The following is a 27,071-nucleotide window of genomic DNA, read 5'->3' on the forward strand; positions in this document are numbered from 1 at the left end:
GTTGCACAAGCTTTCACAGGCCGGATGTGCCGGAAGACCGGAAGCGCCGGAAAATCGAATGGCCGCATTTTGCGCGCCATAATTTTGCTCGCACCTTTTGTTTGGACATGTGCAGGGTTGCCACTGGTGGCGACTTTTCGCCAAATTGGCGACTTTGAGAGGCCCGTGGCGACCGAAAATCACAAATGGCGACATGGCGATTTTATGGCGAATTTCGGCTTGGGACTCTCGCTCCCCCACTTCTCTTTCTCCGTCCGTCCCGACGGCTCTGCCCAACGCCGCCTAGAGGAAATTCTTTCCAGTCTAGGTGGCGTTGCTCTGCCTAGTCGGTGTTGCCAGGGGCCGGAAACTTCGGCTAGTTTCGGTATCGCAAAATTAAGTGCCGCCATGACGCTGGTAGCCAAGCGAAAATTCAGCAACTTTGCATATGTGGCTTTATTTTTTCAACATACCCAGCAATAAAGTAAAGTGATTCCATTGTGTGTGGAAATAAAATGTGTACTTGGCTGTTTAGTTTTTTGGCACCCTATTTATTTATTTAGTCGCTTCATTCGTTTCGCCGACGGGCGGCGCTTTCGCTCTTATCTCTTCTGCTGCCATCCTGTCCGTCTGCTCCTACCGCTTTCACTGTGTACAGTCGGGATCAATTTGAAGGTGATCGCGGGAGCACCGACCGACAGCGACTACAGCGCCTTAGCGTGACACTTTTTAGCATCAGCCACAACGAGATTATGTTCTCCCATGGCTGTTTCAGGCAGTGCGCGCACTGCCGTCAAAAACGATAAAGGCCACGCTCGTTTCTTTTTTTCTTTATCCTTTCATCGACATACTTCACACTGATACGCAACCTTCTCAGGGTAACTATGCCGGCATGCCAGGGCGTTGTTGTCTAAAAAATTGTAATTTGCTTCCGCAATGCCGAGGCAAAGCCGCCTGCCGAGGTATCTTCGGTGTTATCAGGTTGCCGAGGAACGAAACGCGGATACGTCACCCAAAAACGAATGAAGAAAAAAACTGCGGCAGTCGGCCTTTCTAGAAGGGGGTGAGCGAATTATATGCAACAGCCAAGAGGTGAGGGAGGGCAGCATAATCTCATCTTCGCGATTGAAAAAAAGTGCCACGGAACGACGCTCTGGTCTTGCTTGCTCGGTGCTCCGGCGATAACCTTCAAATTGAGCCTGACTGTACACGTGTAGATGTTTTGTAGTATGCCTTGAAGATGAAAATTTTGTTGTCTGCGAGTGCGAACGGGCTCAAAATGTCAGAGAAACTGAGAAAAGGACACAACGCGTGCTTCGATGCTGTGCGGTGCGACAACTCAGGAAGGAATAATACAGCGAAAATTTTCGGCTTCCCAGCGGACGGCATGCAGGTCAGCAGAAAGTTATGAAGAAGCAAGCGCTATCCTTATCAAAAAAGCTGCCGTGCGGACCGAAACATCTTCTGCTGTTGCTTTACAGTAAATTTCTTTTTGTTTGGTACAACGCTTTTGTCCGTACTGTTGTAAGCATGTGAAGCTACTTGTCGACAGTTTCTCATGAGCCGATTGATGCCAGCGGACACGCAGACGGAAATTTCGCTTCGGTATCGGTTTGGTGAGTGGTTGCTCTTCATTTTCTTTCCAACAGAGAAAAGCTTGCAAATTATGTTCGCCTAATGTGCCTAAATGCTTCTTCGACGAACTGGTTTGGCTTTAGAGCGTTCCGACGATCAGTTTCTCTGAATGCTTATTAGCACGAAAGAAGCCCAAAAATTATTTACGTGGCAGCTGACCGCTGGCATTCCGTGTTACGAGAAGTTCGAGTTACCTGCGCGACGGCCGAGCGGCGCTTCGCTTTTCAACCTGTGCTAGGACACATTTTTTGTACCTTGTTTGCACTCTCAATATTTGTTTCGCTTTTACGTGTTTATTGATATCCATGGTGGTATTTGTTCCATTTACCAAGTGTGACGTATGGCGAAATTGCGCAGAAAATTCGCGAGCAATAAAGGGTTTTTTGGGCTAGCAAGTTTGCGAGAATAAGAATATGGAGCGGTTGTTAATGGTGGCGAAATGAGCTGGTCATCTCACGTAATAATAATTTTATTATTCACAAACGCGTGTTTTTATGAAACATCGTTTCTGTAGAATTCTATTGTGTACAGCAAATGAACGCGGGGACCTCTGCAGCAATTTTCTGTATACGACGAATTGTACGAAGATTTCTGTTATGTTTGTGTAACCGACAGAGAATGCGGACATTTGTACTTACTATACTAGACACACATATATGTGCTTTTGTGGCATGTATTGAACTTCACTTGTCATACGTTGCTAATAAAATCAGTGAATAAAGCACATTTCCCGCCTACTACTTTTTCTGCCCCAAACAAAATTCCACGCTTCAGGGCGTGCTGCCTCACGCGTATTCAGCTAAGAAATATATCCAAACAAATGTTTTCTGCACGTGCTGAGAGTCCAAGCAAATTAGCAACTGAAAGCTGTCGAAAACAAGATGTGCAGCAGCAACCCTATCTGAAAAGCAAAATGCAAGCGGTGTTTGTTCACGCTTGCGGCACACAAAGACAGGCGCGCTCGCTCAGACCATAGCAGACGATAAGCGGCACTGCAGCATCAGTAATTTTTTTGTTGTCTTTTAGTTAGACAGTGTGGCCTACCAAGCACCAGGGGACAAATTGGCGCCAGTGGCGCAATTATCGGTTACCTGGGGGGTATACCAGCTGACCTGGCCGTGGTGTTGCTTTGACACGGCCGAAATACCTCTACGCGTGATGCGGTCATGCGGTGTTCGAAAGTTTCAGTCGTCTCTGTTCAGTGTCTTATTTCGAGCGGGATCATAATGTCGATCGTAATTCTGGACTTCCGAAGAAAGTCGCGGCCCAAAATCACGGGGACACTCTGGCTTGGCAGGCGGATAAAACGACATCGACTCCTCCGCCCGTACCATCGAACTGTCAACCTTGCGGCGGCGCCGGCACGCGCCACACCGCTGGCAAGGCTGAACACAGCTCGGCACTCCCTGAGGCGAACAGAACGCTGATGCAAGACGTACAACATTTCGTCTCTGAACAAAGCGCTATCTCTCGTGTCCAATAAAGCCGGGATTCTCGGCCCGCAATGACGACACTGATGAACGGAGCAGGCCCTCCGACGGGGTAACCCGGGCGGCCTAGGGAGGGCCGAACGGGCTTTCCCGCTCGGCCGGCACCTGCGTTTCCCAACTGCGCCGGCGGCTGGGAGCAGTTGCGCTTGATGTGGCCCTCTTTTCTGCAACGAAAACAGCGCAGCCCACCACGGGTATTCCCGCGATTGGCATCCCTTGGAGTGTCTCCGCCTGCCGCCGGACCTGGGAGTTCAGGGCGGTTGTTGCAGGCTTTTTCCTGGCATTGGCCGTGTGGCGTCCGTAAGTGTATGGGTCCAAATCTCGTTCGCTAATTTCCAACAGACCTTTGTCTTCTGCTCCGACTGCGTGGGCGGCGTCCGGCGGGTTGTTGTTGTTGGTCCAAACGGGTGGCAAGAAAAAGAGGAAGCTCCCTTCCACGCGCAGCGGGGCTCAAGAGCCTCGCTTGCCGGAGGAAGAGGGCGATACGCTCGGGAAGCGAGTATGTGGCCCTGTATCCGCTTCGCCTCAGCGGCTCGCTCCTCCAGGTCGCGGAACCGAGCGCCGCGCAGGTACGCCGCAAAAGTGGGTTGGCCTGCCTGATAACCCTCTCGACGCGTTCATCGTTCGGGGCTGTCGGTTCGGCGATTTGAACCGACTCCATACTCCGCACAAACACTAGGAGGGATTCCTAGAGCTTGTGTGCGCAGCTCCAGTTCACGCCGCGTCCTCCGATGGCAGTCCACTGGAAGAAATTAGCGACGGATTGCCGCCTTGAGTTCAGTGAACGTGGCGGTTCGGTGACCGGCAAGCTGGTACGTACCACTGCGCTGCTCGCTTCGTAAGCACGACTGGCACGACACGAGCGAGCATATTGCTGTCGCTGAGTCCCATGGCTGTCTGGTAGTGCGTGAGAGCCTCAGTGAAGTTGGTCACGCTGATGGTATCCTCGTAACCGCGGTAAACTGGTATTTCCAGCCTCACCAGTAGACTTGACAGCTTCGGTTCCTCCAGGGAAAACTTTAGAGCGCCTGAAAGGGACTCGATCAAGCTACTGGCTTGCTGCAACAACGAGGTTGCATCTAGGGGAGCATCTCCGTTAGGAACGACTGCGTGCGCGGCGAGGGGTCCGCGGCGGGGCGAGAAAATTCTCGCTGGTCGTTCGGTGGCTCGGCGGCCGGATTGTCCGGAGATTTCGTGCGCCCAGCCCGCTGGTGTTGGCGAGTGGCGCTTACCGAGCCTCCGCTGCCCCCGCGTATGCTACGACAGCGTACATGGTCTACTGCCGCGTTGCTCCCGAAAACGGGTGGCCTGTGCGACTCTAGTGCGACCCAGGGACCCAGGCCTTCAGCGGTGACGTAGCCGGTGTGAAACGGCGCGGGGGCCACCGCGCGCCCCGAGAGTGGCGAGTACGGAGCGCACATGAGTACGGAGAGCTCCCGCTCGAGCCTCGAAGAGCAGCGCGCTCCCCAAGCTGTGGTTGTGCTGGTTGTGCTACAGTCTCACAGAACAGGGAGGATTGCTGCAACCGCGGCCGCGGCCGGCTGCGTGCAAACCGCCGCCAAAGTGGGCTTTTCCCGCCAAAGTGATGATGATGATGATGATCAAAGGCCTCCCCTTTGAATCGGCGTAACGGCATGCGCCATCTAGCCTTACTTAAATTTAGTTAACCCTCAACTCAGATTTCTTTTTAATTCTGCCCTGCCGCTACCCCTGCTTGGGATGACACTTTATCGACTTATCTGCTTTTTTTCCACCAATACTACAGCCGCTGCTTACTCCAGAGTGGGCTTTTCCTGCGGCTCCGGCTAACGGCTAGTCGAAGAACCAGGCATTATGAAGCGTACCATACGACTGGCATTGAAAAACATCAATACAATATAAGTGTTTTGAACGTTGCTGATTTTTATGGGGCTATACAAAATTGGGAGCTTTTATTTTTAGGCGTTGCCGTAGACATCTAGTGTGGCGACACTGTTGGCGAATTCTAAAGCAAAAATGGCGACTTTCGGCGACTTTTTGCTGGCCGTCTGGCGATATTGACCCAAAACTCAGTGGCAACCCTGGACATGTGCGCTACGCGCGACGTTTGTGGCTGATTGACACGATGACACCACAAGCGGCCTCCAAGATGCAGTACGCGACTGGAGCGATCGTCAGAATCAAGCTGGAAAATTTCATGTAAGTGCCGCCTGTTCACTGCCACTGCATCAGCGGCTTTGCATAGCGGCGGTGTTTGTTTGTCAGCGCGCGTTTGATATCTTGGACGCATTCTTCATTTTGTGGCCTCAGAGAGCTCGAGAACGGCAGGGCACGCGGTTTCCACCTGCTCCGATGTTACGGCAATCATCAACTTCTTAAACGAATGCTTGTTATGTGGTTGTATGTTCTACGCAGAAATTTGGGCTAGTTGGTGATACGACTTCGACATGGTTTAAAAGCGCACTAGACGGGGACACAAGACATTAGTGCTTGTCCCGTGTCACTGTCTTTTTCTTGTGTCCCCGTCTAGTGCGCTTTTTACCACGTCGAAGTGGTTGTATGGTCTCGTGTGACAGTGCGGTCATACGTTTCGAGTTGACGGAATATGCTAAATGTGGCACCTCTACGCGTGGTTAGTGATTGTCAGGGTTTCGAAGCTTGATGAAGAGCTTTCGTTCAAGTCAAGCAGCTGTAGACCGGTTGTCAGATACAAAGCTGCTGTTTAAAAACGTGAAGTGTCCCTGCTAACATTCTGGCTTCAGTGGTTCATATGCAGCTTGAAACATTACTGTTCAAACGCAGCTTGAAAGCAGAGCGTGGAAAACATAGCTTGAGCTCGAAATACAAAAGTTTCAACGGTCTTTTTGATTGAATCCGGATAGTGGTATCATGCAATACGTACTGGATTGGAAAACAATTGCAAAAATGGGAAGGGCCGCAAAAAAAAAGTAAAAAGTTTGACAAAATGTCATTTTGACCACGGGCTTGCCAGCGCCCGGAATTCGAGATGCAGTCGCATTGAATTGCAGCGGCTTCCCGATGTCATGTTTCACAATGCTTTCTGACAGATGGGGGAAAAATTCAAGCGTGTGAAGTTTCCAGACTTTCTGAGTAGGGTAATCGCCCATTTTTAGTGTTCACTGCTTACAACAACTAAGCCATCACTTGTTTTTATGTCGTTATGTATCGGTGAACCAAATTCAACAAAAACACAATATGTGTTATAGAATGAGAAATGGTAACTAGAATGCAAGAGCAAGAGTTGGAAGTCTTATTTTGGGAGGGTTCCTTGTTTGCTTCTTTTATATGCGTAGTTCTTTTTGCATGCTGTACATTTAGGTGATTATGCTGAATGGATCATATAGTTTGCCATTGACTCTAACACCTCATTCAAAAAAAAAAAAATAAAAAGAACAGAGAAACTAATTACACTTTCACAATCGTTGGGTAAGAGACGGTGGAAGCGGAAAAAAGCAAACCGTGCAGGACACTCAGAGGTGATACAAAGCGACATATTGGTATTGAAAATAGTGATATTTGAAACACTATAAATGGTCCTGTGTGGTTGCTAGACTTTGGGGCAGTCCACGTGAACTCCTCTGATAGACCATGCTGACATGCATTCCGTATTGCGTGGTTGGCATGTGATCCCATTCAGAATGCTAGAAGACACCATCAATTTTGGGCAACGGTCTAATTAGTGTCGCATAATGGCGGCGATGGGAGCAGTATGTCTTGATTTTTACCCAACCGGCCAAACCGCTTCCGCTCACGGACTAGCCAGAGTCATTATTGATAATTACCAGTGACTCTGGTTAGTCAGTGAGCGGTTCAGCCGGTTGGGTAAAATCAAGACAGACTGATCCATTTGCAGTTGTAGAACGACACCAGCGCGGATTGCTGTACTGGATGGGAGCAGTCTGTTTTTTACCCAACCGGCCCAACTGCTTCCGCTCACTGACTAACCAGAGTCACTGGTAATTATCAATAATGACTCTGGCTAGTCAGTGAGCGGAAGCGGTTTGGCCGGTTGGGTAAAAATCAAGACATACTGCTCCCATTGCCGCCATAATGCGACACTAATTAGACCGTTGCCCCATTTTGTTGGTCTTTTACTTCGATACGGGGGCAAGTGCGTGGCATGGTGTGGCTATTAGGGTCGTCATTGAGAGTGCTGGCAATTTTGCAATGTTGGGCCCAGGAAGTGTTGCTCACGCAGCTTTCCCCCTAAAATAGTTTGACAAATAGCCTCAGTCATAATTTGTTCTTTTGTCTGACCTCAACCAACCACAACAAAGTAATGCTGCCTTGTCCTCCTTTTTCCTTTCGGGAAACATTACTTCGGCAGTTGTACATTTTATTCATGTCTGTGTGCATGTTACCCACATTGTTTCAATGGCCAGAAGAAACATTCAGAGGCATCTGACACCAGCCAGAAGTTAAAATGTGAAATCCCTTAGCGTTGTCAAGCCAGCTGGTTTTATCTCGCCTCAGCACTCCTTTTGCTTTGTTTTTTTTTTTCATTCATTACTACATCGTCAAATACAGACAAGCAAAGAGAAATGTAAGGAAAAGGCCGCACGGGATAACTGCACGCACACATGCACAGGTGCATCCCGTTTTCTTCCACACCTTCAGAAAGGAAAGATGCTCCTGACTACGCCCCAATCCTGCTTCCTGATCAGGCAACGTAAGTTTGTTGGCAGAAGACAGTGCAAAGCCAGGCCTCCACATAAGGGAAGCCTTCTCCAGCTGGCTGTACCTAAAAAGGATCCAAGTTCCTGGAGAAGATAGAGCTAGGTCCAGCCTGCCGTGGCATCTCAGTCCCCCGCTGAGTTTTGCACCTTGAAGCGAGGAGTGAGGCTGAATGTTATATCAGTAGTCTGATTTTTGCTGGGATCAGGCTCATATTGTCATGTGACGTTGATCTGCCTTCCACAGTCGCCTTGTATCTCTCCTCTTGCTGGCTGGGCTATGTCCTCTTCACTCTTTCTCTCCTCGATCGTTGAGCCTCGCTGCTTGCAGAGAAAAGTGTACCGAATCGCAGTGCCTCAGAGGTTAAGGTGTTGTGGTGCTGAGCCCTAGAATACAGGCGTGATTCCCGACTGCGGTGGCCGCTTTTATGATGGAGGCGAAAGGCGCAAACACCCGTGTGTTCGAGATTTTGGGGCACGTTGTTAAACATCCCCAGGTGGTCAAAGTTAATCCGGAGCCCTCCACTACGGCGCGCCTCATTGCTTGTGTAGCATTGGTGCATTAAACCTCATAATCAATGAATCAATCAAGCATACAAGACTACATTTCTTTGATGCTGCATGTGGAATTGCTTCGAGGATGTCAGCTGATCATACCCTGCGATTGTCACTTTCCAGTGTAACCGTGTTCTGAAAGAATCCCCCTACACAGCTTCTACACCCTCAAGCTGCCGTATTAGAATCCTGGTCATTGTAAAATAAGTACTGGCCCGTTCCTTTGAAAGGCGTGTACTAACCCTTCTTTTAACCCCCCCTTCCCCTTGGTCCTTCAAACAGCTTGAATGTGTTCTCAGGCCTGGCTTTGACGTGCTGAGACTCGAAGGATAAATAAAGGAGGCGTGTGACGCGTGGCCCCATTGTCGTGGTTGTTGCAGGACGTACACGTTTGTGGAGGTGCAGCCGGGGCCCAACCTGAACGTCATTGTGGGCACCAACGGGTCGGGCAAGTCCTCCCTGGTGTGCGCCATCTGCCTGGGCCTGTGCGGCACCCCCAGCACGGTGGGGCGGGCCTCGCACGTCTCCCACTACATCAAGCACGGCGCCACCAGCGCCCTCGTCGAGATCGAGCTGTGAGTCAACCCCCCCCTACAGCTGGGAAGGGGGGGGGGGGGGGGGAATCCTTGCTTTAAAGGGACCCAGAAAAGCCTTTTGTAGAAGTTACAAAAGGCCTTTATTGTCGCGTAGTACCAATATAGCGATGCAATGCCGTTAAAATTATTGATCTACATTCAGTATTAGCTGCGCCAGAAGCAATTAAGTGCACCTCTCCCCCTTGCCAATCGATTCCTCCTCCCTCTCTGCTTCTTTCAAAGCAGCTGGAAACACTGGGGATAGCCATGTGACATCGTGACGCTTGACTTCCGTTCTCCGCTAGCTACATTCCTGCGCCTAGGCACGCGTCAATCGCTGCAGACCCGCCTTTGCCTCGTGATCGCGCAGGAAGGAGGAAGAGCAACCGGAAGCCAATGGCAGTGACGTTGCCGGCGACCGACGATCGGCCGAATCAGGGGGGCGCCTCGCCGTTGCGTCAGCCGTGGTCGGCTCGCTGCGGCGGCGTGCTCATCGGCTGAGAAAGGAGATCTTTAGAAATTGTTTACAAATTATCCGTACAACGTATGGGGCTCACACTTGGCTCAAAAATCCCCCGTTATGTATTCTACCACCTGAATGCATTTGATTGCCACCTTCACAAAGCTTTTCTGGGTCCCTTTAAAGGCCAACTGCACTCAAATTTTCGACAACGTAAAAATAATGTCACCTAACAGTTCATATAAAAAAGGTGCGAAATGCAGAATACTGCGCTTCAAACATCAACGCGCGCGACGCAAACGGCTCGCGACATTCGCATTTTCGGAACCGAAACTGAATAGAAAAGGCGGCCATAGCGGCGGCCGGACGTGACGTACGTGAGGGAACGGAAGCGACCGCGCCAGAGCCGGCGGCCGCTCAGAGCTGCCTTCAAATGCGCGTGGTAGCGCCGCGTTTCGCTTATTTATTTCCACAGAAGAACTTCCACTAACGTTTGTCCATGATAATGGAGTTGGGCGCAATTCCGGCATCCCGTTGCTATCAATCGAGATGAAGTAGACCGCCCGACAGTAATTTTTTCCATCATAATAACTGCCGGATAGCAATTTTCGGTATTGCAAGTAAAAAACGGACCCTGATTTACAAATCTATTTGCTCGTATACGATATAGAAAAGCAGCTTTTATTATAGCCGACCCCTCGGCTATCACGTCGCCCTCTCTGAAGGGAATAAATCGCACGCTGGCGTAGATAAATCACTATTTCTACTATACATTACATGCAAACAGCCTCGTGAATATCGGCCCAGTATTTTTTCCCGTGTGCACATCGAGAATCAAATTATAAAAGGGATCTGAAACTATAAGCCCGCCTCCAGAGCTTGACGCACGAAAACACTTCCTATCTACCGCTGCTTTCTACTTTAACCAGAGACAGGTACTGTTGAAAACGTTTTACTTTCAAATAAACTAAATCTAACGCTCAAAGTAAATACTTCACTTGGGAATCGAACAAAAATATAATCTATTGTTTAGGAGAGGAGCAGTTTAGTTTTCGCACTTCCGAAGTACGACGGCCAATATTTGTGCGGGTGTATTTGTTACTACGAGAAAGGCTGATTTTGGTTCACTTAGCTAGGTAGACAAAAGTCGCACAAATGTTTATAGCCGCGTGTACAAGAACTCTATTTGGGACGTAAAACTTTTGGAAATGTCTAAAGGATAGAGGTGTCGTTGGGCCAGCCCAAATGAGGCCAATATTGGACCCGAAAGTGCAAGTGGTCAATAATTTATAATATATCTTTTTTTTCTGTGGTAAATGCAATAGGAATGACAAATGTAAGGCAAGTGCTCCTTTCGCGCTATTTTTTTCTTTTGCTAACTCCAACAATAGTTTTGCTCCAATAGTTTTGCTAACTCCAACACGTTTGCAAGCGCCTGAATAGGTTTAGGCTTCTAATCATTTTTTTTGCATTGAGAAAAATTGGGGATATTACTGCTTATGCGGTTAGTTTAAACACTTGATGGTGGCGCCGGTACAGCGCGCTGGTGTAGCAGAGAAACCCCAGGCGAACGCATCCCTGCGCCCGGCGGAGCGCCCTGCAAGTCGCCGGAGAAGCGCGAACTTCACGGGACAGGTTCCCCAACCTCCGTCACCGGCCGCTCGGAACTTGTTACGGCGACTCTCCGCCAGGTGCAAACGTCGTCTGCTCGGAGGTACTTTGAACGGCGGTACCTAGCGCTCTCTGTGATTACGAAGCTAAGGATTTCGCCATGGTGATTTTAAGAGCATAAACTACTTATTTGGACAAAAAAAAATTTTGAGTGCAGTTGGCCTTTAAGGGGGGACGCTGGTCTTGAAACTTCTTTTAATTAAAAAAAAAAACAACTTTGTGAAGCTTGTCAGTCTTGCTGCATTTTTCCCACTGATTTCGAATATGCCATTATTTTTTCAGTCGGTCAATTAGTTCCCGAGGTAATTAGAGATAATTAGCCATTTTTGGAGGAACAATAGACAGAACAGTGTTGGTCATAAAACTGTAATCTTCTTATTTTCCGATACTATGAACCCTGGTGAATGCAATATTCGAAGCAGTTTTTTGATGCATCGCTTGGAACTAATTTTACAGCTCATTAAACTTCAGTTTGAAATGGGTTCCTTGCCACTGGTGCCAACAAAGTTTAACGAGCTGTAAAATTAGTTTCAAGCGATGCATCAAAAAACTGCTTCGAATATTGCATTCACCAGGGTTCATAGTATTGGAAAATAAGAAGATTACAGTTTTATGACCAACACTGTTTTGTGTATTGTTCCTCCAAAAATGGCTAATTATCTCTAATTACCCCGGGAACTAATTGACCGACTGAAAAAATAATGGCATATTCGAAATCAGTGGGAAAAATGCAGCAAGACTGACAAGTTGCACAGGGTTTACTTGAAAATTAAAAGAAGTTGTTTTAAGATCAGTGTGCCCCCTTAATGGCTGATAAGGTATTAAGCTAGTGTGTCTGTAGCTCAAGTTAAGAGGAAGGGGCTAGCGCTGGGCATGTAATGCAAGGACCTGAAAACTAGTGGTCACAGGGTGGCTGCTGAGAGGCGGGACGAGAAATGAAGGAAGACCATTAACTCGGTAGGGGGGGGGGGTTAAGAAATTAGAAAATTCGGAGGCAGAAAATGGGCTAGATCATTGCAAGGCACGAAATCGCTGAAGGAACATTGGAGAGGCCTTCGTCCGGCAATGGGCACAAATGAGACGATGATGATGATGTGTTGGGTGCTTGCAGCTTTTGGGCAGGAGAATACGGAGGCGCAGTTTAAACAGTGCGTGCTTCCACAAAAAAATCTTTTTCTCTTGATCAAGTGGACACATTTAGCGTTGTTAGACATAAAATTTTATCTTATAGTGTGCTCTTTCAAATGCATAGCAGCAGTTTTGCGAGAGGTACAACTATTCTTTTATTAGTTTTCAAATAAGGAAAAGAAAAAAGCGCAAAAAGTGTGAACGCAATAGAAATACGGAATTATACTAAGCCAGAAAATCATTTTAGGTAATCTGAAATTTACTACAAGTTGCTCCTATGTTCCTAATGACATTCAATACGTATATCAATCTTGTACACCACCTTCTGGATTTTTGAAGACCCGTCAATCTAGTGACCTTGACGGCTGTGCCACTTAGCGAAGCAGTCGCGTGCCAGCAGAAAGCAAACCTAAACATTGCAAACGGAGCAGATGACATGTCTGGTTTGTGCCTTTGTTTTTTGTAGCAGATCTTGCAATTCCTTCTCTTCTCCATCCTTCTTGGCTGGTGTTGTACAGTATCCAGGGACGAAAAGGGGGCGTGACCTTGTGACATTTCCTTGTACTCAAATATCTGCTTTACCGGAACTAAAATCTCACGATCCCACATTGTTGCTAAGGTCATCACTGCTGCTGGTGTCAGAAAAATTGGCAGCAGCAGCTGCCGAAGTCCAGCGACGGTAGACAGCCGTTGCGGAGCGCGGCGTAAAGTGGACACCTCTTTCACCCCTTGCATTCCAGTTTCACTCACATCGTGGCCTCCGTTTTGAAATGTAAACAAACAAAACCGAAATTAAAAAGGAGTTACACATAAATGTGCCAGATGGCGATAGTTGCCTGTAAGGCACCGTTTTGAGTTTTCGCGGGAGGTTTGAAGTCATCGGAACTCCGTGTCCGATGGCCTATGGCACCGTAACGAAAGAGTTATGGTGTGCAGCAATGCTGGCCCCCGTCCCAACATTTTCTCCGTTCTGCTTGAGCCGTTTAGTGACTGGGTGCCTGCTTTGTGCCGTGCTTTGCAGGTTCAATGCCGAGGGCAGTAACCACGTGATCCAGCGGACCATCACTCCGGGCAAGTCCACCTGGACCCTGAACAGATCCCTGGTGCCACAGAAACAGGCGAGTGGATGTGCACCAAAAGACGGGAAAAACGAAAGCAAAGACAGAGACGCAAACAGGATGTAGCAGTTGGGAAGTTGTGAAGTATCGGTAGGGGTTTTTGCCTTCAAAGCATGTAAGTAGGCTTATCCACCTGTCACAGGGCAAATCTAATGTAATTGAAAGCGAATGACATTGCGTTTGGCTGTGCAGGTCTGCACGGCAAAACGAATGTCGTGTGATAAAATTTAGTGCCCTGCCCCCCTCTTCGAAGAAGGATGACCCGCGGAGCTGTGTGGCCACAAAGGGCACAAAACAAACCCATTGTAGAAACTACGTGTGCTTATAGAATCGTCGTAGTGGCTGATTTCAGCATTTTTTTTCAAAATACAGTAGAATCTCGATGATACGAATCTCGCGGGACCGCGAAAAATATTCGTATCATCCGAAATTCGTATGAACCAACACAGACCAAAAAATTGAGCGCTGAAAAAAGTTTTCGTTTATTTCTTTTCTTACTTTCGCGTGAACAAATCCGTGATTTTTTCTGTTTCTTTTAAACCCCCATGTCACAAAGCAGTCCTTTCTGAAGCGCGTAACGCTTCGCCTAGCTTCGCGCTTGTCTCCTCACTCACGGTGTCCAAGCTCGCTACACGCCGCAACAGTCAAGCGTGAACAGCATGGTGCGTTTTTGCACGCGATTCGCACGCCTCGGCTTTGCGCGCGCTGTATTTTCACAGCCGCATTGACGATTTCGCGCCCGCGGTATCTCCTACCTCGGTCAGAAAATGACGCTGACGACTTGCGAAACGCTAGAGACAGCCGGCTGGCTCCGCCCGAGATGTTTAGGCTTAGCACTCCGGCAGATATTTTATGGGCGCTTTCACTAGCGGCGCGGATGATGTTTTATAGTACCGTTTTCGCCAACGTTATCAGCTCCTTTACTGCACAAGCAACTTCGTGTCTGCCTTGAGCGGCATTTTAAAGAGCGGCTAGAAGCGGTCGCTCGAGCGGCCGTGCCACTTCGCGGCCGAAGCCGCCGCCATGTTGCCGCCGCCCCGTGGCTGCGGCGCGCGCAGCTTGCGGGAGGTTTCGCGGCGCGCATGGGGCATGCGGGGCGCGTTTTCGCGAGCAGGGCGCGTTTTCGCGAGCGGGGCGCGTTTTCGCGGCCGTTTCTGGAGAAAGAAGAGTGACAAATGAAGAGAGAGAGCCGTCACTTGCTTGTTCGGCAGTCGGGCGCCTCGCCGGCTCGTTCGTATCATCCGCCGGCCCACGCAGGTTCGTTCGTAACAGCCGAAATTTTTCCCATTGCAAACAATGCAATTTTGCCGGGACTTTTCAGAAATTCGTATCATCCCGAAATTCGTATCACCCAGAATCGTATCATCGAGATTCTACTGTACCTTCATTAGATTAAGATGTACAGAGCATTTAGCAGAAAGCTAGCTTTGCAGCAAGATTAAATTTTGTCGATGCAACTCATTTATGACACTTCTACAGGGCCCCTGTCACACGGCAAATCTAATGTCATTCAAAGTGAATGACATTAGATGGTAATGACATTCAGTTTGGCTATGCGGGTCAACACGGCAAAACAAATGTCATTTGATAGGGATAGCGGTGACGATTGGCGAGCTGGCAAAACCGCAAAATTATGATTCAAGTGTGTCTAAAATGTTTTCATGTATAATAGTTTTTTAAAACAAAACACATCATTATTTTTTTAATTAAAAAGAAGAAAATCGCTGTTTTAGGCAACCTAAGTAGACCTCACAAGCCGATACAAGTCCGTAAGAAATCTGTATTAGGGTAGTGCGCGCATTGGGGACGAGATTTTTTTTTGTAAGTGTTTGTTTGTTTCTCTTCATTTGAAAAACAATATGAAGGGGAATGTATAAGTTTAGCGACAGGTTTTAGAAACAGTATTCATCGGTTTATTAGTGAACTTTCTTGTCTAGTGACATGCCACTGCTGTCGAGGCTACTCATTTGGCTTCTGAATGAGCTCCCGAACCTCAGTTAGCCGCTAAATGTCATTCAGCTCAAATTTCATTCGGTATTCTCGTGTAGCATCGAATTAATGACATTTAGAGCGAATGACATTTGCTCTAAATGTTGTTAGATCTGCCGTGTGACAGAGGTATTAGCTTCAGCTTCCTGCTCTTGAAACTCTGCGTTTGTGCGTTGCCGTCGCTGCTGTTCTCTGGCGAGCTCCCACTGCCGCTCCTGCTGTGCCTAGTGCATGAAGTGAAATGATGTGCGCCGGTGATATACCCTCTCCTCCTGCGTCGTACGCTCTGATTGGTCCACTGCCATCCCCACGAGAGACTGGGGCACCCTCTTGCAGTGGGTTATGGAACCTGCCCCTGCGCGACACTGCCAAGCAGGCGACAAGTCTCTGTATTACAGCAGTGATGACTGGCAAAGTTGCGGAAGTGCAAGATAATACTGTGAACACTTGCATATTGTTTTTAATATTCTTTAATACTACAAAAACAAAACAAATTGACGTTTTTTATTATTTTTTAAATAAAAAAGTGTGTACCACTGTTCTCGGAGGCATAAGTAGACATCGCAAGCCAAGACAAGTCAGTCACGAATGTGTTGTTAGGTAGCAGTAGTATGGCGAAGGTTTGTGAAGATTATGTTTGCCTTGTTTTTATTTTTTGTAAAACATTCAGGTAGGAGTATTAATTTGCTGATAGTTCTCAGACAAAGTGATCTTCAGCTTATTATTGAACTTCCTTGTTCAGTGTAAGGCCACTGCTGTCGAGGCTACTCATGTGGTTCGGAAGCTAATGCAAATGTGTTCCCCTAACCTGTTTACACGCTGAATGCCGTTTGTGTTGAATGTCATTTGGTATACTTGTAATACCCCTGTCACACGGCAGATCTAATGACATTTAGAGCAAATGTCATTCGCTCAAAATGACATTAATTCGGCGTTACACGAGAATACTGAATGAAATTTGAGGGGAATGACATTTAGCGGCTAACTGAGGTCCCGGACCTCAGTTAGTGGCCAAATGAGTAGCCTCGACAGAAAAATTCAGCAATAAACCAAAGAATATTGTTTCTAAAAACTTTCAGTAAACTCATATTTTCTTTTTTGTGTTGTTGTTCAAAGAAAGAAAGATAAACAGGTACTAACAAAAAAGAAAATCTCGTACCCAGTGCGCGCGCTAGCCTAATTCGGATTTTTTGCAGACTTGTCTCGGCTAGTAAGGTCGACTGATGTCACTTAAATCGGTGGTTTTCTTGTTATTTATTATAAAAAATAATCCTTTGTTACGTTTTTTAAAAATATATTGCGTGTGAAAACATTCTAGATGTGCTTGAAATGTAATTTTTGTGGATTTGCGAGCTCGCTAATCGTCACCGCTATCACAACCAAATGACATTTGTTTCGCCGTGTAGACCCGCATGGCCGAGCCGAATGTCATTAACAGTGAATGTCATTCACTTTGAATGACATTACATTTGCCGTGTGACAGGGGTATAACAGCATTAACAGCTAATGTCAAGATTTTCTGTATGACCGGGGTATCAATTTCCCGGAGTTATTTTATTTTTCCCCGGCATATGCCCGTTTTTGTTACACGAGTGGGTTATGGTGGAGTGTAGTGTGAACTGCCTGCAGTCTATTTCCAGTCAGAATGAAGTTGCTGCCCCCCAGTGACCTGTTTGAGGGGGGACCTCGGTCTTGAGGACATTTTTGTTATTTTTTAACCTATGTGCTTGGTATTTACACATCAAGTGTAGATTAACATCCTGGGCACAAATACTATGCAGTCAGTTTTCATCTGAGTGGTGTAAATTCAGAGTTGCACAACTTATTTCATTCTGTTTTGGGCAATGTTTACATAATCTACCTATGAAATAAAGATATTGTACCCTGATGATTGACCTCGCGGGGAAAAAAATTGGTCCTGAGAAAACAAGGCACAAAGTTTTGAAACATGGGTGAAAACGGTCAAAGGGTGACAGCTTTGTAAATATTCATGGCACAGCTATAATATTTTGCAGGTACATACCTGCCAACTCTTCTGAATTTTCCGTAAAATGTACGAATTTTGATTCGTCTTATGATTTTACGAATCCTGCCTGAAATTTTACGAATTTTCGAAAAAACTGGGACCATCTATTTAAACGACACTGTGGAACGTGCGCCGCCACGAGAAAGCAATACGTAGTCTTGTTATCACCATCTGCGAAGCTGCGATTTCTGTCGTCTTCTCGGGGTGGGCTACGCAGCGGGGTGAACTCGCTGGTACCTCGGCAAGCCTGCTTATAGCATGTTGTTCACGGACTGGTTACGACTTCCGTGTTTGTGGCGCTCTTTGTATGACTGCCGCGTCCTGTGCGTGGTATGACTGCGGTAGTTGCTTCGCAGTGCAAAGGCGGGCTCGAAGCCGCGAAGCACTACCAAGTGTTCTCGAAATCGTAGATATCCGAATTTGCTGCCCTTCCCAATGCGGTTGCTGCTCATTACTGTTCAACACTGACGGTTTTCATGTATGGTTGTGAAAACATGAGAACGCGTGAAGAAAACGTGAATCATTTTAGACTTAAAAATTAAAGTGTGCTGCCCACCACTTCTCCCAGTCCGCAGATATTACGAATTTCTATGTCACCAGGTTGGCAGGTATGCAGGTACATTCTTTGCGACCTGCAGACTGCAAATAAAATAAATGCAGGAAATTGAGTTTCCGTCCTCGAGACCATTCTCGTGGTGCCCCCCTTTGAAGAAAGTGCTGCGGTTTCCCCAGGTGGAGGCGCTGGTGTCCAGCCTGAACATCCAGGTAAACAACCTGTGCCAGTTCCTGCCCCAGGACCGGGTGGCCGACTTTGTGCGCATGTCGCGCCAGGAGCTGCTGGAAGGCACCGAGCGGGCCGTGGGAACCTCCGACCTCTTCCAGCTCCACTCCAAGCTCAAGGAGCTGCAGGTACGGCTCGCCTGTGTCCTGCCACGGCAACGGGGAGGGAGAAGAAAATGTACGAAGCCCCCACTAATGCACAAGAGTTGAAGGTAGCGAGGCTGTACGCAACCTTCACGACCATCACAGAGGTTTAGGTCCACAATTGCACCCGTTTTGCTTCTTCTTCGCTGTCGCAATGACCTTTACTTTGTCATTATTGGTTGAAGTGTGAGCTTCCTTAATTTTTTTTTTTTGTGATAATCGTTGGACATCACCTTGGAGGGGGGCGTACGCTGTGACGCATTTTTCTCGTTCTGAGCAAGAGTTGCCTAGGTTACGGCGAACGGTGGAGTTTTTTTTTTTTCTTTTTTTAGTTTTGCCAATCTTGGTTAAGGGGGGACGTGGCTTTCAAAATCAACTTTTTTATTTCTTTGTGGATTTTGATGAAAATTGGCACAGCAACTGGAAATGCTTCCGTGATAACACCATAAAAATTTCAAGCTAATATTCTGAAAAATTTTTTATGTATTAAATTTTTTTTCTGTTCCGCTTGTACCGAGCTTGAGCGGCTTATAAAACATGATAGAAAATTTGTTCGAAGTGCTTTGCATTCCCAAATGAATGGACGAGGTCGTGACAGTTTTAGAATTTTTTTTTTTACAACACAATGTTTTTAGTTTTCATTTTTTTAGAGGTTAATGTGCAATAGGCATGTTGACTGTGAACGATTATGTGAATAAAAAAATCACAAAAAACAAATCTGGAAAACCAAGAGTGTCACGACCTCAACTGTTCATCAAGGAATGTAATGCAAGAAACGGAATCAAAATAGACCCAGCGGTCACAAAGAAATCCCTGGTACAAGCGACACAGGTGGAAAAAAACTGTTTTGAGAAAACGGCTTTCAAAGTTGCAACATAGGTTTCACTTATCAAAAGTCGTCACGGTTGTAGCCTTTCATGTCCTTTTGAACATGGGGCTTCTGGAATGCCTTGCCTTGAAATTGGAGTGCCTTTCACAGCCTTTCTCTTTCCAGAAAATATCATTTTCAGCTCCTCTGTGAAGAGTACATACCCCACTTTGCAGATCAAATGAAGGGGGAGATGGGTTTCAATGGGCTTTCAATGCAAAGTAGGTTAGCTGGTTGGCTGTATCGCACTGAACAGCCTCCTTTTGCAGTGTTGTCACCTTGGCAACAAGTTAAGCATTTTTTTTACTTAAATTTGAACATTTTTGGCTTTTTTTTATGTTTTATCATCTTGCCTGGCACAGCAACTTAGTACTCATACGTGCAGGTGTTCATTGCCAAAAGTTTGCATACCACAAGGATGAAAATGAGCTACTTTGAAGCTTGGTAGAGTATTCTGCATAACTCCCAACTTCAATGCAAGAGCATATTTTTTTACTACTTTTGACATTCAAGGCATCCAATATTTCTCGCAGCAAAGCCAGTATGCCCTGAGCAATGGAATCAATAATTTCACTAAAAAATCACTGTTAAATGCTGCGACAAACGTACATTTTTAATGCAGAGAAGATATTTTTATTCCTATATTACTAACTCAAACCTGTTTGCATGAAAATTACAAGTGCACGGGAAATGTTGCGCAAGAAAGGCGATATGGCTCGCGCGCATCTTAGCGCACGCTTACCGCGACATATCGAACTTTGATTACAGCTGATATGGCTGGTCAGGTCGCTTTTAGGATTAAATCTAACGACGCAGGCATTAATTACAACTACTGGCGTTCAATCGTAACCGGTTGCACAGTCATGTGCTGCCCCAATGCGCGTCGGCTATGCCGTGCGCGCCGCAGCGTTTGACGCGTCGACCGTTTCTTTCTCAAGGCTAGCGAGCCCACAGTCAAAACACAGCAATAACTAAGCGTGTAAACATCGCAAACCCGACCAAAAGTTCACTTCACGAACCGCTATTGCAAGCGCGCACACCGCGTCACCCTCCGGGGTCTGGCGACGGTAGAGTCACGCGCACCACGAAGCGTTCGATGACCTCCTCCTTTCGAGCCACACAACTTCCCGTAATCTGGCTCGTTATCTCCGGCATTCCCACCGCGATAACGTCCGTGTTGAATGCCATAGATTGAACAGAAACTCGGCCGAGCGAAGCGGCGAAAATGAACTCAAACCGCTCGCTACGCAGCTCAGGCGGCCGCCATCTTGCATTGCGCCCGTGACATCCAATCAGGAGGGTCGGTGTTCCGCGCCCCGACCGAGGACCAATAGCGCTTCAGCATCTATTTCTAGCTTCGTTTGTGCATCGTTTCTTTTCTGCCGTTTGTGCGTTTGTGAATGAACGAAGATAAAAGAGACGAGCTGAACCGGAAAGACGATCGCTCGGCCGATCTAACCATTTCAAAATGGCCGCGCCCGGTGGCACCGGTGCGGAGATAGAGCGCTCCGAAAATTGCCGTTTTTTCGCCCTTTTGCGCTGATAGTTTGTCACCGCGCCTGACAAAAGTATTTTTTTTATGCCACTTTGCGACGCTTTTCAGCCTAAAAACTTTGCAGACGCATAGAATAGGAAACATAGAAGCCGAATATGTGGGTTTCAAAAAAACGATGTTTTGGTCATTTTTCCGAAGTTGAAAGCCGCGTCCCCCCTTAACTTCCCAAGTGGGTATGCTTGGCTTGGCAAACGTGCGCTGATGACGCTGGGCGGTCGATGCGGGGCATGCACACGAGCGCTCGGCAATTTCTCGGTAATTTTAATTGCAGGCACAAAAAATTACGATTTGCTAAACAGCTTGGCTGTTAGTAAACTGGGGCAACGTGCAAGCCCTCTGCTTTATTGTTAAAGGTGTTGTGTCACCAAATTTGTTGCTTGTGCATTCTTTGTTGCAAACGTTCTATATTTCTTTAGAAAGCATGATACATGCTCTCACATGCACATATTCTGAGTAAAAAAATTATCGCACGATTCATGGGGACAGGATTCGGTTTCGGTTTCTGGACGCCGATTCAAGCAGTGACGTCACAGTGTTACGACGGCGCTCTGCCACGTGTGTCTACCATGCGGCGCTGCGGTACGTTGCGACTCTACTGCGGCGTCTGCTTTACCACATACGTGCTTCACCACGGAAGTAAACACGCCGACTCGTCACGTCAAGCCGCGACAGCTCCGACACGGATTCTTTGTCTGCATCCTCGGATGCAGACAAATGAAAACCATGGATATGCAAACCATAAAAATGCTAAAAAAAAAAAACCGCCAAAAAAAAAAAGTTGCCCCCGCCGCGAATCGAACCAGCAACGTTGACCGGGCAGGCGTAACGCGCGAGACCACTGAGCCACCAAACAAACGCTTTTACACTGCGATATAGCCGGTGTACTAGATGGAGGCCCATCCTTGGTGTTGTACGTCGGTGTTTACTAGCTAGTTTACAGAATTCCTGACTTGTAAACTCAAATTTCTTAAATAGCGCTTGCGCAGCAAGGTTCCGCGAAGCCCCCGCAACAGCTTATCGCCATCAACTCTGCTCTTTTGCAAAAGCGCTCGCTAAAATAAGTGTGCCCGGCTGTCACTGCGATTTTGCACTGAAGGGATAGTGCTTGCCGTACTTCGGTTTTACGTTTTACGTTAAAAACCTTTGCCGATACTGATCTCTTATTATTCAAATTACCCTACGTAACTCTTCTTCTGCACAAAACTGACCTTATATTTTCTACACGCGAGCCGATCGCACACGCATTCCGGGGTAGCGGCGTCGCCGAAAAGCACGGCCGAAGCGTCGAACGCCAAAATACGGATCGCATTAGTGCTAGTGTTGAGTTGTATGGGCTTCATGGAACTTACTGAGTTTATTACACTCCAGAAACTAACAAAATAGAGCCGCGTTCATTGCGGCACAAATGTTGTTGGTGCGCAGTTTTCGCTTCTCGGTCGATTCCCGACGACGTGTCGGGCGACCAGTCAAGCGACCGGTTTCGTTGGCGTCTTCGGTCGGCGAGTCAGTCACACTACGGCGAATTTCCATCGGCCGACGTGTTTTTGTCGCCGTCGGCGTAGTGTGACAACGCGGTCTGGCAATTCGGCAGTTGGCTGATGGTTTGGCGACTCGTCGGTGTCGCGTCGTCGTCGCAGTCGTGTGGGCATAGTGTGTCTGATACGACCAAGCGACCAAACAAACTGTGGTAACTGGAGTTCACGTTGATGTCGCTCGAGTCGCTAACGTTGTATGACGTCACAAACTTTGTTATGCTGGCAATTCACTGACGTCATGGTTAGTGGCGCTAGTGATGGGTCCCGATTTCGAGAAGAGCATTTAGGTAATTTTTAGAAGCGAATTAAAATATATATTAAGTGCTTGCTGTACCCAGCACTTCGTGTTGAGGGTCGTTGCATGCAGAGGAAGCTGACAGCAGGCTTTTTGCAGAGTGAAAATTTGGTGGCACAACACCTTTAAGGGGGCAGACTGGTCTTAGAGCTATTTTTTTTCTTTACCAACCAATTTTAATGAAACTGCACTGTGTTATAGAGTTTTTTGTGCTGATTTCAAATCTACCATTAGATTTTTTGTAAGTTGATTATATTTTGAGTTAATTAATGATTAATTGCCATTATTTTGGCTCACAATTACAAAATAACCACTCCATACAGAATGGCAATTACCACGTGGCTAGGCAGACAAATGACGAAAGAATACAACATAGGAAGCACTTTTTTGATTCAGCTATTTTTGGTCGTTTTACAACACAGGGAACTTCACTTCTCTTGTGCTCTGCCAGAAATCGCTCGCAGGTGGTGCTAATCGAACACAATACTAATTTTCCAAGGCCTCCATTTGAAAAATTTGTTTCCAACATTGTATTCCCCACACATTTCGGTATCAGAAGCAAAAAGAATTAAAGTTGTACCTGTTCTGGATGCCAAGATATCTGAGGATGAAATGCTAGGTTTGTATTGCTAGAAAAGTGCCATTTCACCATCGAATTCTGCGCTTACTGAGCTGTAGAGTGCAGTTTAAAATGCTATTATAATATAATAACAAAATATGGTGCCTTTTGATGAGGAGAAATTTACATACTGATAGAAAAATGGCCATGGAGGCCAGAAATGCCAGTTTCGAGAAAACGATTTTTTTGACCGTTTTTCGGCCCCAAAGACCCAACTGCCCCCTTAACTAAGTTTCAGCATTGCTTTGTGCCAACGACGGGGCTGATCTGTGAGATCCTCTGCTGCTGTTGTTGTCCTTAACCATGGATGCGTCACTGGAAGGTGTCAGCAATGTTGGCAGGTGACATATTGCATTCCTAAAGCCCCCTCAGTCCTTGGTTTTCTTTGAAATGTGGCAAAGTTGGCAAAGTTTGTAACAGTAGAAAGAATTAGCAATTGAAATGGGTGACCAAGATGATCAACTTTGAATTTGCACCGTAACGAGACAGTTAGTCACACCTTTGTGAGTTCTTCATTTTAACCTTCTGCCGAACATTGGGCACATTTTTGATGTTGCGTGGAGCAAGCGAAAGCTTGCCCCTGTGTCCACAAAGGTGTTGAAAAACAAATCCTATATGTTCAAGAGGGGGCTTTGGCATCGTCCAATGCCAGCCCTTCCTACGCCTCGTCGAAGGGTCGTTGGAAAAGTACCCTTCTTTTGAATCTGCAGCGCCTCATTGTGGTAGGCCCTCGATTTCAGTTCCACTGGGCGGTCCAGCGAAGCCAAAGCCTTGTGAGACAATGATCTGTCGTGGTGCAGGCGCAGCGGTGCAGCCTGGAGCGTTCGCTGAGCAGCCAGCAGTCGCGGCTGGAGCAGGCGTGCCAGAAGATGTCCAACCTGGACGCCGAGGTCAAAAAGTTCCAGGAGCACAAGGATATCCAGCACCGCATCGAGCGCATGCGGCAGAAGCTCGCCTGGCTGGTGGGTGGGGAGGGGAGTCCTCCGCCCAATGCTTCAAAGTGCAGAACACTACAGCCCATTATGGCGAATCACTGCTCAGCACTTTTGGCTGCTTTAACTTTGAGTGGAACAGCTTTAATTTTTTCAACAAGGGCTACGAGATTTGGGGAACCATGCCCTGTTTGTATATTTATTTATTGCAGGGCCCCCTGCGTCATGTGTCAGTAGGGGGGTGGGGGGAATAGAATATACAGCGATCAGTACAAGTCATTTCGCAATGAATGCAGAGTAATGCACCGAAACAACATGCACTACCTGAATACGCGACAGCTTGAAAGTTTTCACAAAGTATGTTTGATATTAGATATTTGACATCAGCTAAAAAACGGAACAAGGCCATGGAGTTTCATCAAAACTGGTTGGAAAGCAAAAAAAGGTTCTGAGACCAGTGTGCCTTGTTAATTGAAGGCAAAAAGCAATAATTAAAGCCGTTCCACTCAATGTGAAAGCTGTTGGAAGTGCAGAGCAGTGATTCTGCATAATGAGCTGTAGTGCCGTTATCCGCTCACTGCTACCACTCAATGCATTTTGAATTTCCTGCCTCCGCAGTGCTCGCGCACCCCCTGCCTGAAACAGCTCCAGCGGGAGTTCTATTGTTTTTGTGCTTGCTTTTCCTCCCACACGTGCCGGCATTGCACTGCCACCTTTCTTCGCTTACTATTGTAGAAACCAACCCAAGCAGCATTCCTAACTAAATGAACGCGGGTGCTGCCAGTTAATTACGCATATTTTGCGTCAAATGTACTTGTAGTTTTTTTTTTTGCGCTAAACAACGGGGGGATGTATGACAAGCGCCAGCGTTTAACAAGTTTCGAACGGTTAGGACTACTTAAACCGCTTGGTTTTCGAAGCCTCTGCGGGACGCCCTACAATGGAACGCCAGTCTCTACTTGGGTCCGTTATCCCGCTGCGCCGCCTGATTCTGGAAGTTGCTTGACATTGAGCGCTACAGCGAGCTACGACGACAAGGCGAGCCCCTAAAGTGCTCTGCACTTAAACCCCCGTGTCGAGGTTTCAGTGGACGTTAAAGGTCTCCATGCGGTCAATGTTAATCCGGAGCCCTCCGCTATGGCGTGCTTCGTAGCCCTAGTGCAGCTTCAGCGTGTTAAATTGCCTTGATCTGAAGCAAAGTCCTCTCCCTCTCTCTCCTACTCCAGAGCTACGACGAGTCGCGCAAAGCTTACCTGAAGGAGAAGGAGCAGCTGCGAGCGGAGGAGCTGAAGATGAAGAAGGAGGAGAAGACGCTGGCCGAGCACAAGGAGAAGAAGGAAGGAGTGCGCAAGCGCATGGCTGCCATCAACGTCGTCGACAAGAAACTGGTGCGGCCGCTTGCATTCTCTGCTTAAGGAGTTAAGGAAAAAAGGGAGGCTTTCTTTCAATGGCTGATTAAACGGCAAGTGGGCTTCAATACCCCACGGTGTCAAACTGGAAGTCGTGAGCTTTGAGAAAAAGTGCGAGCCGCACCTCTTTTTGACAATTACAACTGATGTAAGTTTGTGCAGGTTTGTTGCACTGTTGTTGGAGGTTTCTGTGTGTGTTCAGGGCATTTTCAGGCAGGGCTGCAGCTTGAGTGGGAGACTTCATTTTTTTTTGTGGGTAGTAGTGTCGGGTTTCCTCCTTAGTGGCAGAAACCGAAAGTAGTTCGATTTGAATGGGTTTTTGAGTTAAGTGGAACTGAGATCAAGGATAACAGAACGTGCTGCCTTGCCGTTCAACTATTTTTTTTCTTTTTCTGTCCCTGGCTAAGACAGCAGACCTGTGCATAGCTAATTGAGTCAGGTTAAAATAAAGTTATCTATGCTCGCAGCTGGCGCACAAAGGAACTGCATTCCGACAACATGTAACAGAAAGAAAAAGTGGGAGGTTTGTGTTAATTTATTCTTGTCTAGTCGGGTCACGCTAAAATAGGACGTTGTTTGTGCTTGGTTGGCCCTCCTTTTTATGTAGCAAGTGCAGCAACCTTTTTGTCGTGGCTTGTGTGAGTTATTTTGTGGCTCCTCTGTGCTTTCTGCGGTGAGATTTTGACTTTTCTGGCGAACCCGCCAAATACCTTTTGAGCTAGCAGTGACAAATACACGGAATCTGCAGGGGTGGAGGCACTTGTGATCTTATGTGGTTGTGTGCAGGGGTGCGTTTTTCCCTGTTGGCCGGGTCTAGTGTGGTTGCCACCGCAGACCAGTGTTTGGTCATCACCTTCCGCCATCGGTGCGACTGATTTTCTTTTGTAAATGACCGCTGAGTATAAAAGGGGGTGATGTCGAAGTCCAAAGTAGTTAGCATGCTTATTTGGGGTGGCAGCCTGGTTGAAAGAGCCAGGCTGGCGATTGTATGCGAAAATCTGACGAGTTGGTTTGGAACAGGAGTGGTGTATGGTCGCTAGTAGAAGTTGCTGCCATAGCAGCCTCTAGTTGCAGGAGACCCACACATTTGCACAGCCAACCATGCGTCGGTTTGGTTGACAGTGTGGGCATCTTCTAAAAATTGTGCAGTGATACCCTTCTGTGTGCTGCGGCTTTATTTCAACTCGGTTGTCTTTTGTCGTGTACTCTTCGTGTTCATTGTTCACCTTGTAAATGCCTGTAGACTGACTATTTCTTCATCAATCATCTCTGTGCATCGTATCGTTAACTCTGCGATCCTCCATGGCAGCACCACCCCACTGCACCGAATGTAACTTTACTTTATCCATGCGAGCTCGGTTCGGACTTTAAAAATTTTCGACTTATCCCAGTTTAAGTTTGGGACCCGCCGCGGTGGCTCAGTGGCTAAGGCGCTGCGCTGCTGAGCACGAGGTTGCGGGTTTGGTTCCCGGCCGCTGCGGCCGCTTTTCTAATGGACGGGAAAAGCAAAAACGCCCGTGTGTTCGAGATTTCGGCGCGCGTTAAAGATCCCCAGGCGGTCAAAGTTAATCCGGAGCCCTCCACTACAATGAGCCTATCGCCTGCGTTGCGTTGACGCGTTAAAACACTACAATC

The 27,071-nt window shown here is 47.4% G+C and overlaps 1 protein-coding gene across 1 annotated transcript in view; it reads left to right on the forward strand.

Annotated features, from left to right (window-relative positions):
* Positions 1 to 27,071, forward strand: part of Smc5 (structural maintenance of chromosomes 5) — a 109,069-nt gene continuing 81,998 nt past the window's right edge. The window contains exons 1-7 of the mRNA XM_077701060.1: positions 1 to 102; positions 5,166 to 5,282; positions 8,713 to 8,907; positions 13,188 to 13,284; positions 18,032 to 18,208; positions 23,896 to 24,057; positions 25,254 to 25,415. Coding sequence (XP_077557186.1) covers positions 5,209 to 5,282; positions 8,713 to 8,907; positions 13,188 to 13,284; positions 18,032 to 18,208; positions 23,896 to 24,057; positions 25,254 to 25,415 — 867 coding nt within the window. The 5' untranslated portion in view covers positions 1 to 102; positions 5,166 to 5,208. The remainder of the gene's footprint in view (positions 103 to 5,165; positions 5,283 to 8,712; positions 8,908 to 13,187; positions 13,285 to 18,031; positions 18,209 to 23,895; positions 24,058 to 25,253; positions 25,416 to 27,071) is intronic.

The sequence above is a fragment of the Haemaphysalis longicornis genome, unplaced genomic scaffold (genome assembly GCF_048455015.1).
Source record: "Haemaphysalis longicornis isolate Haplotype H1 unplaced genomic scaffold, Haemaphysalis longicornis Haplotype H1 scaffold_20, whole genome shotgun sequence".
Taxonomy (NCBI): domain Eukaryota; kingdom Metazoa; phylum Arthropoda; class Arachnida; order Ixodida; family Ixodidae; genus Haemaphysalis; species Haemaphysalis longicornis.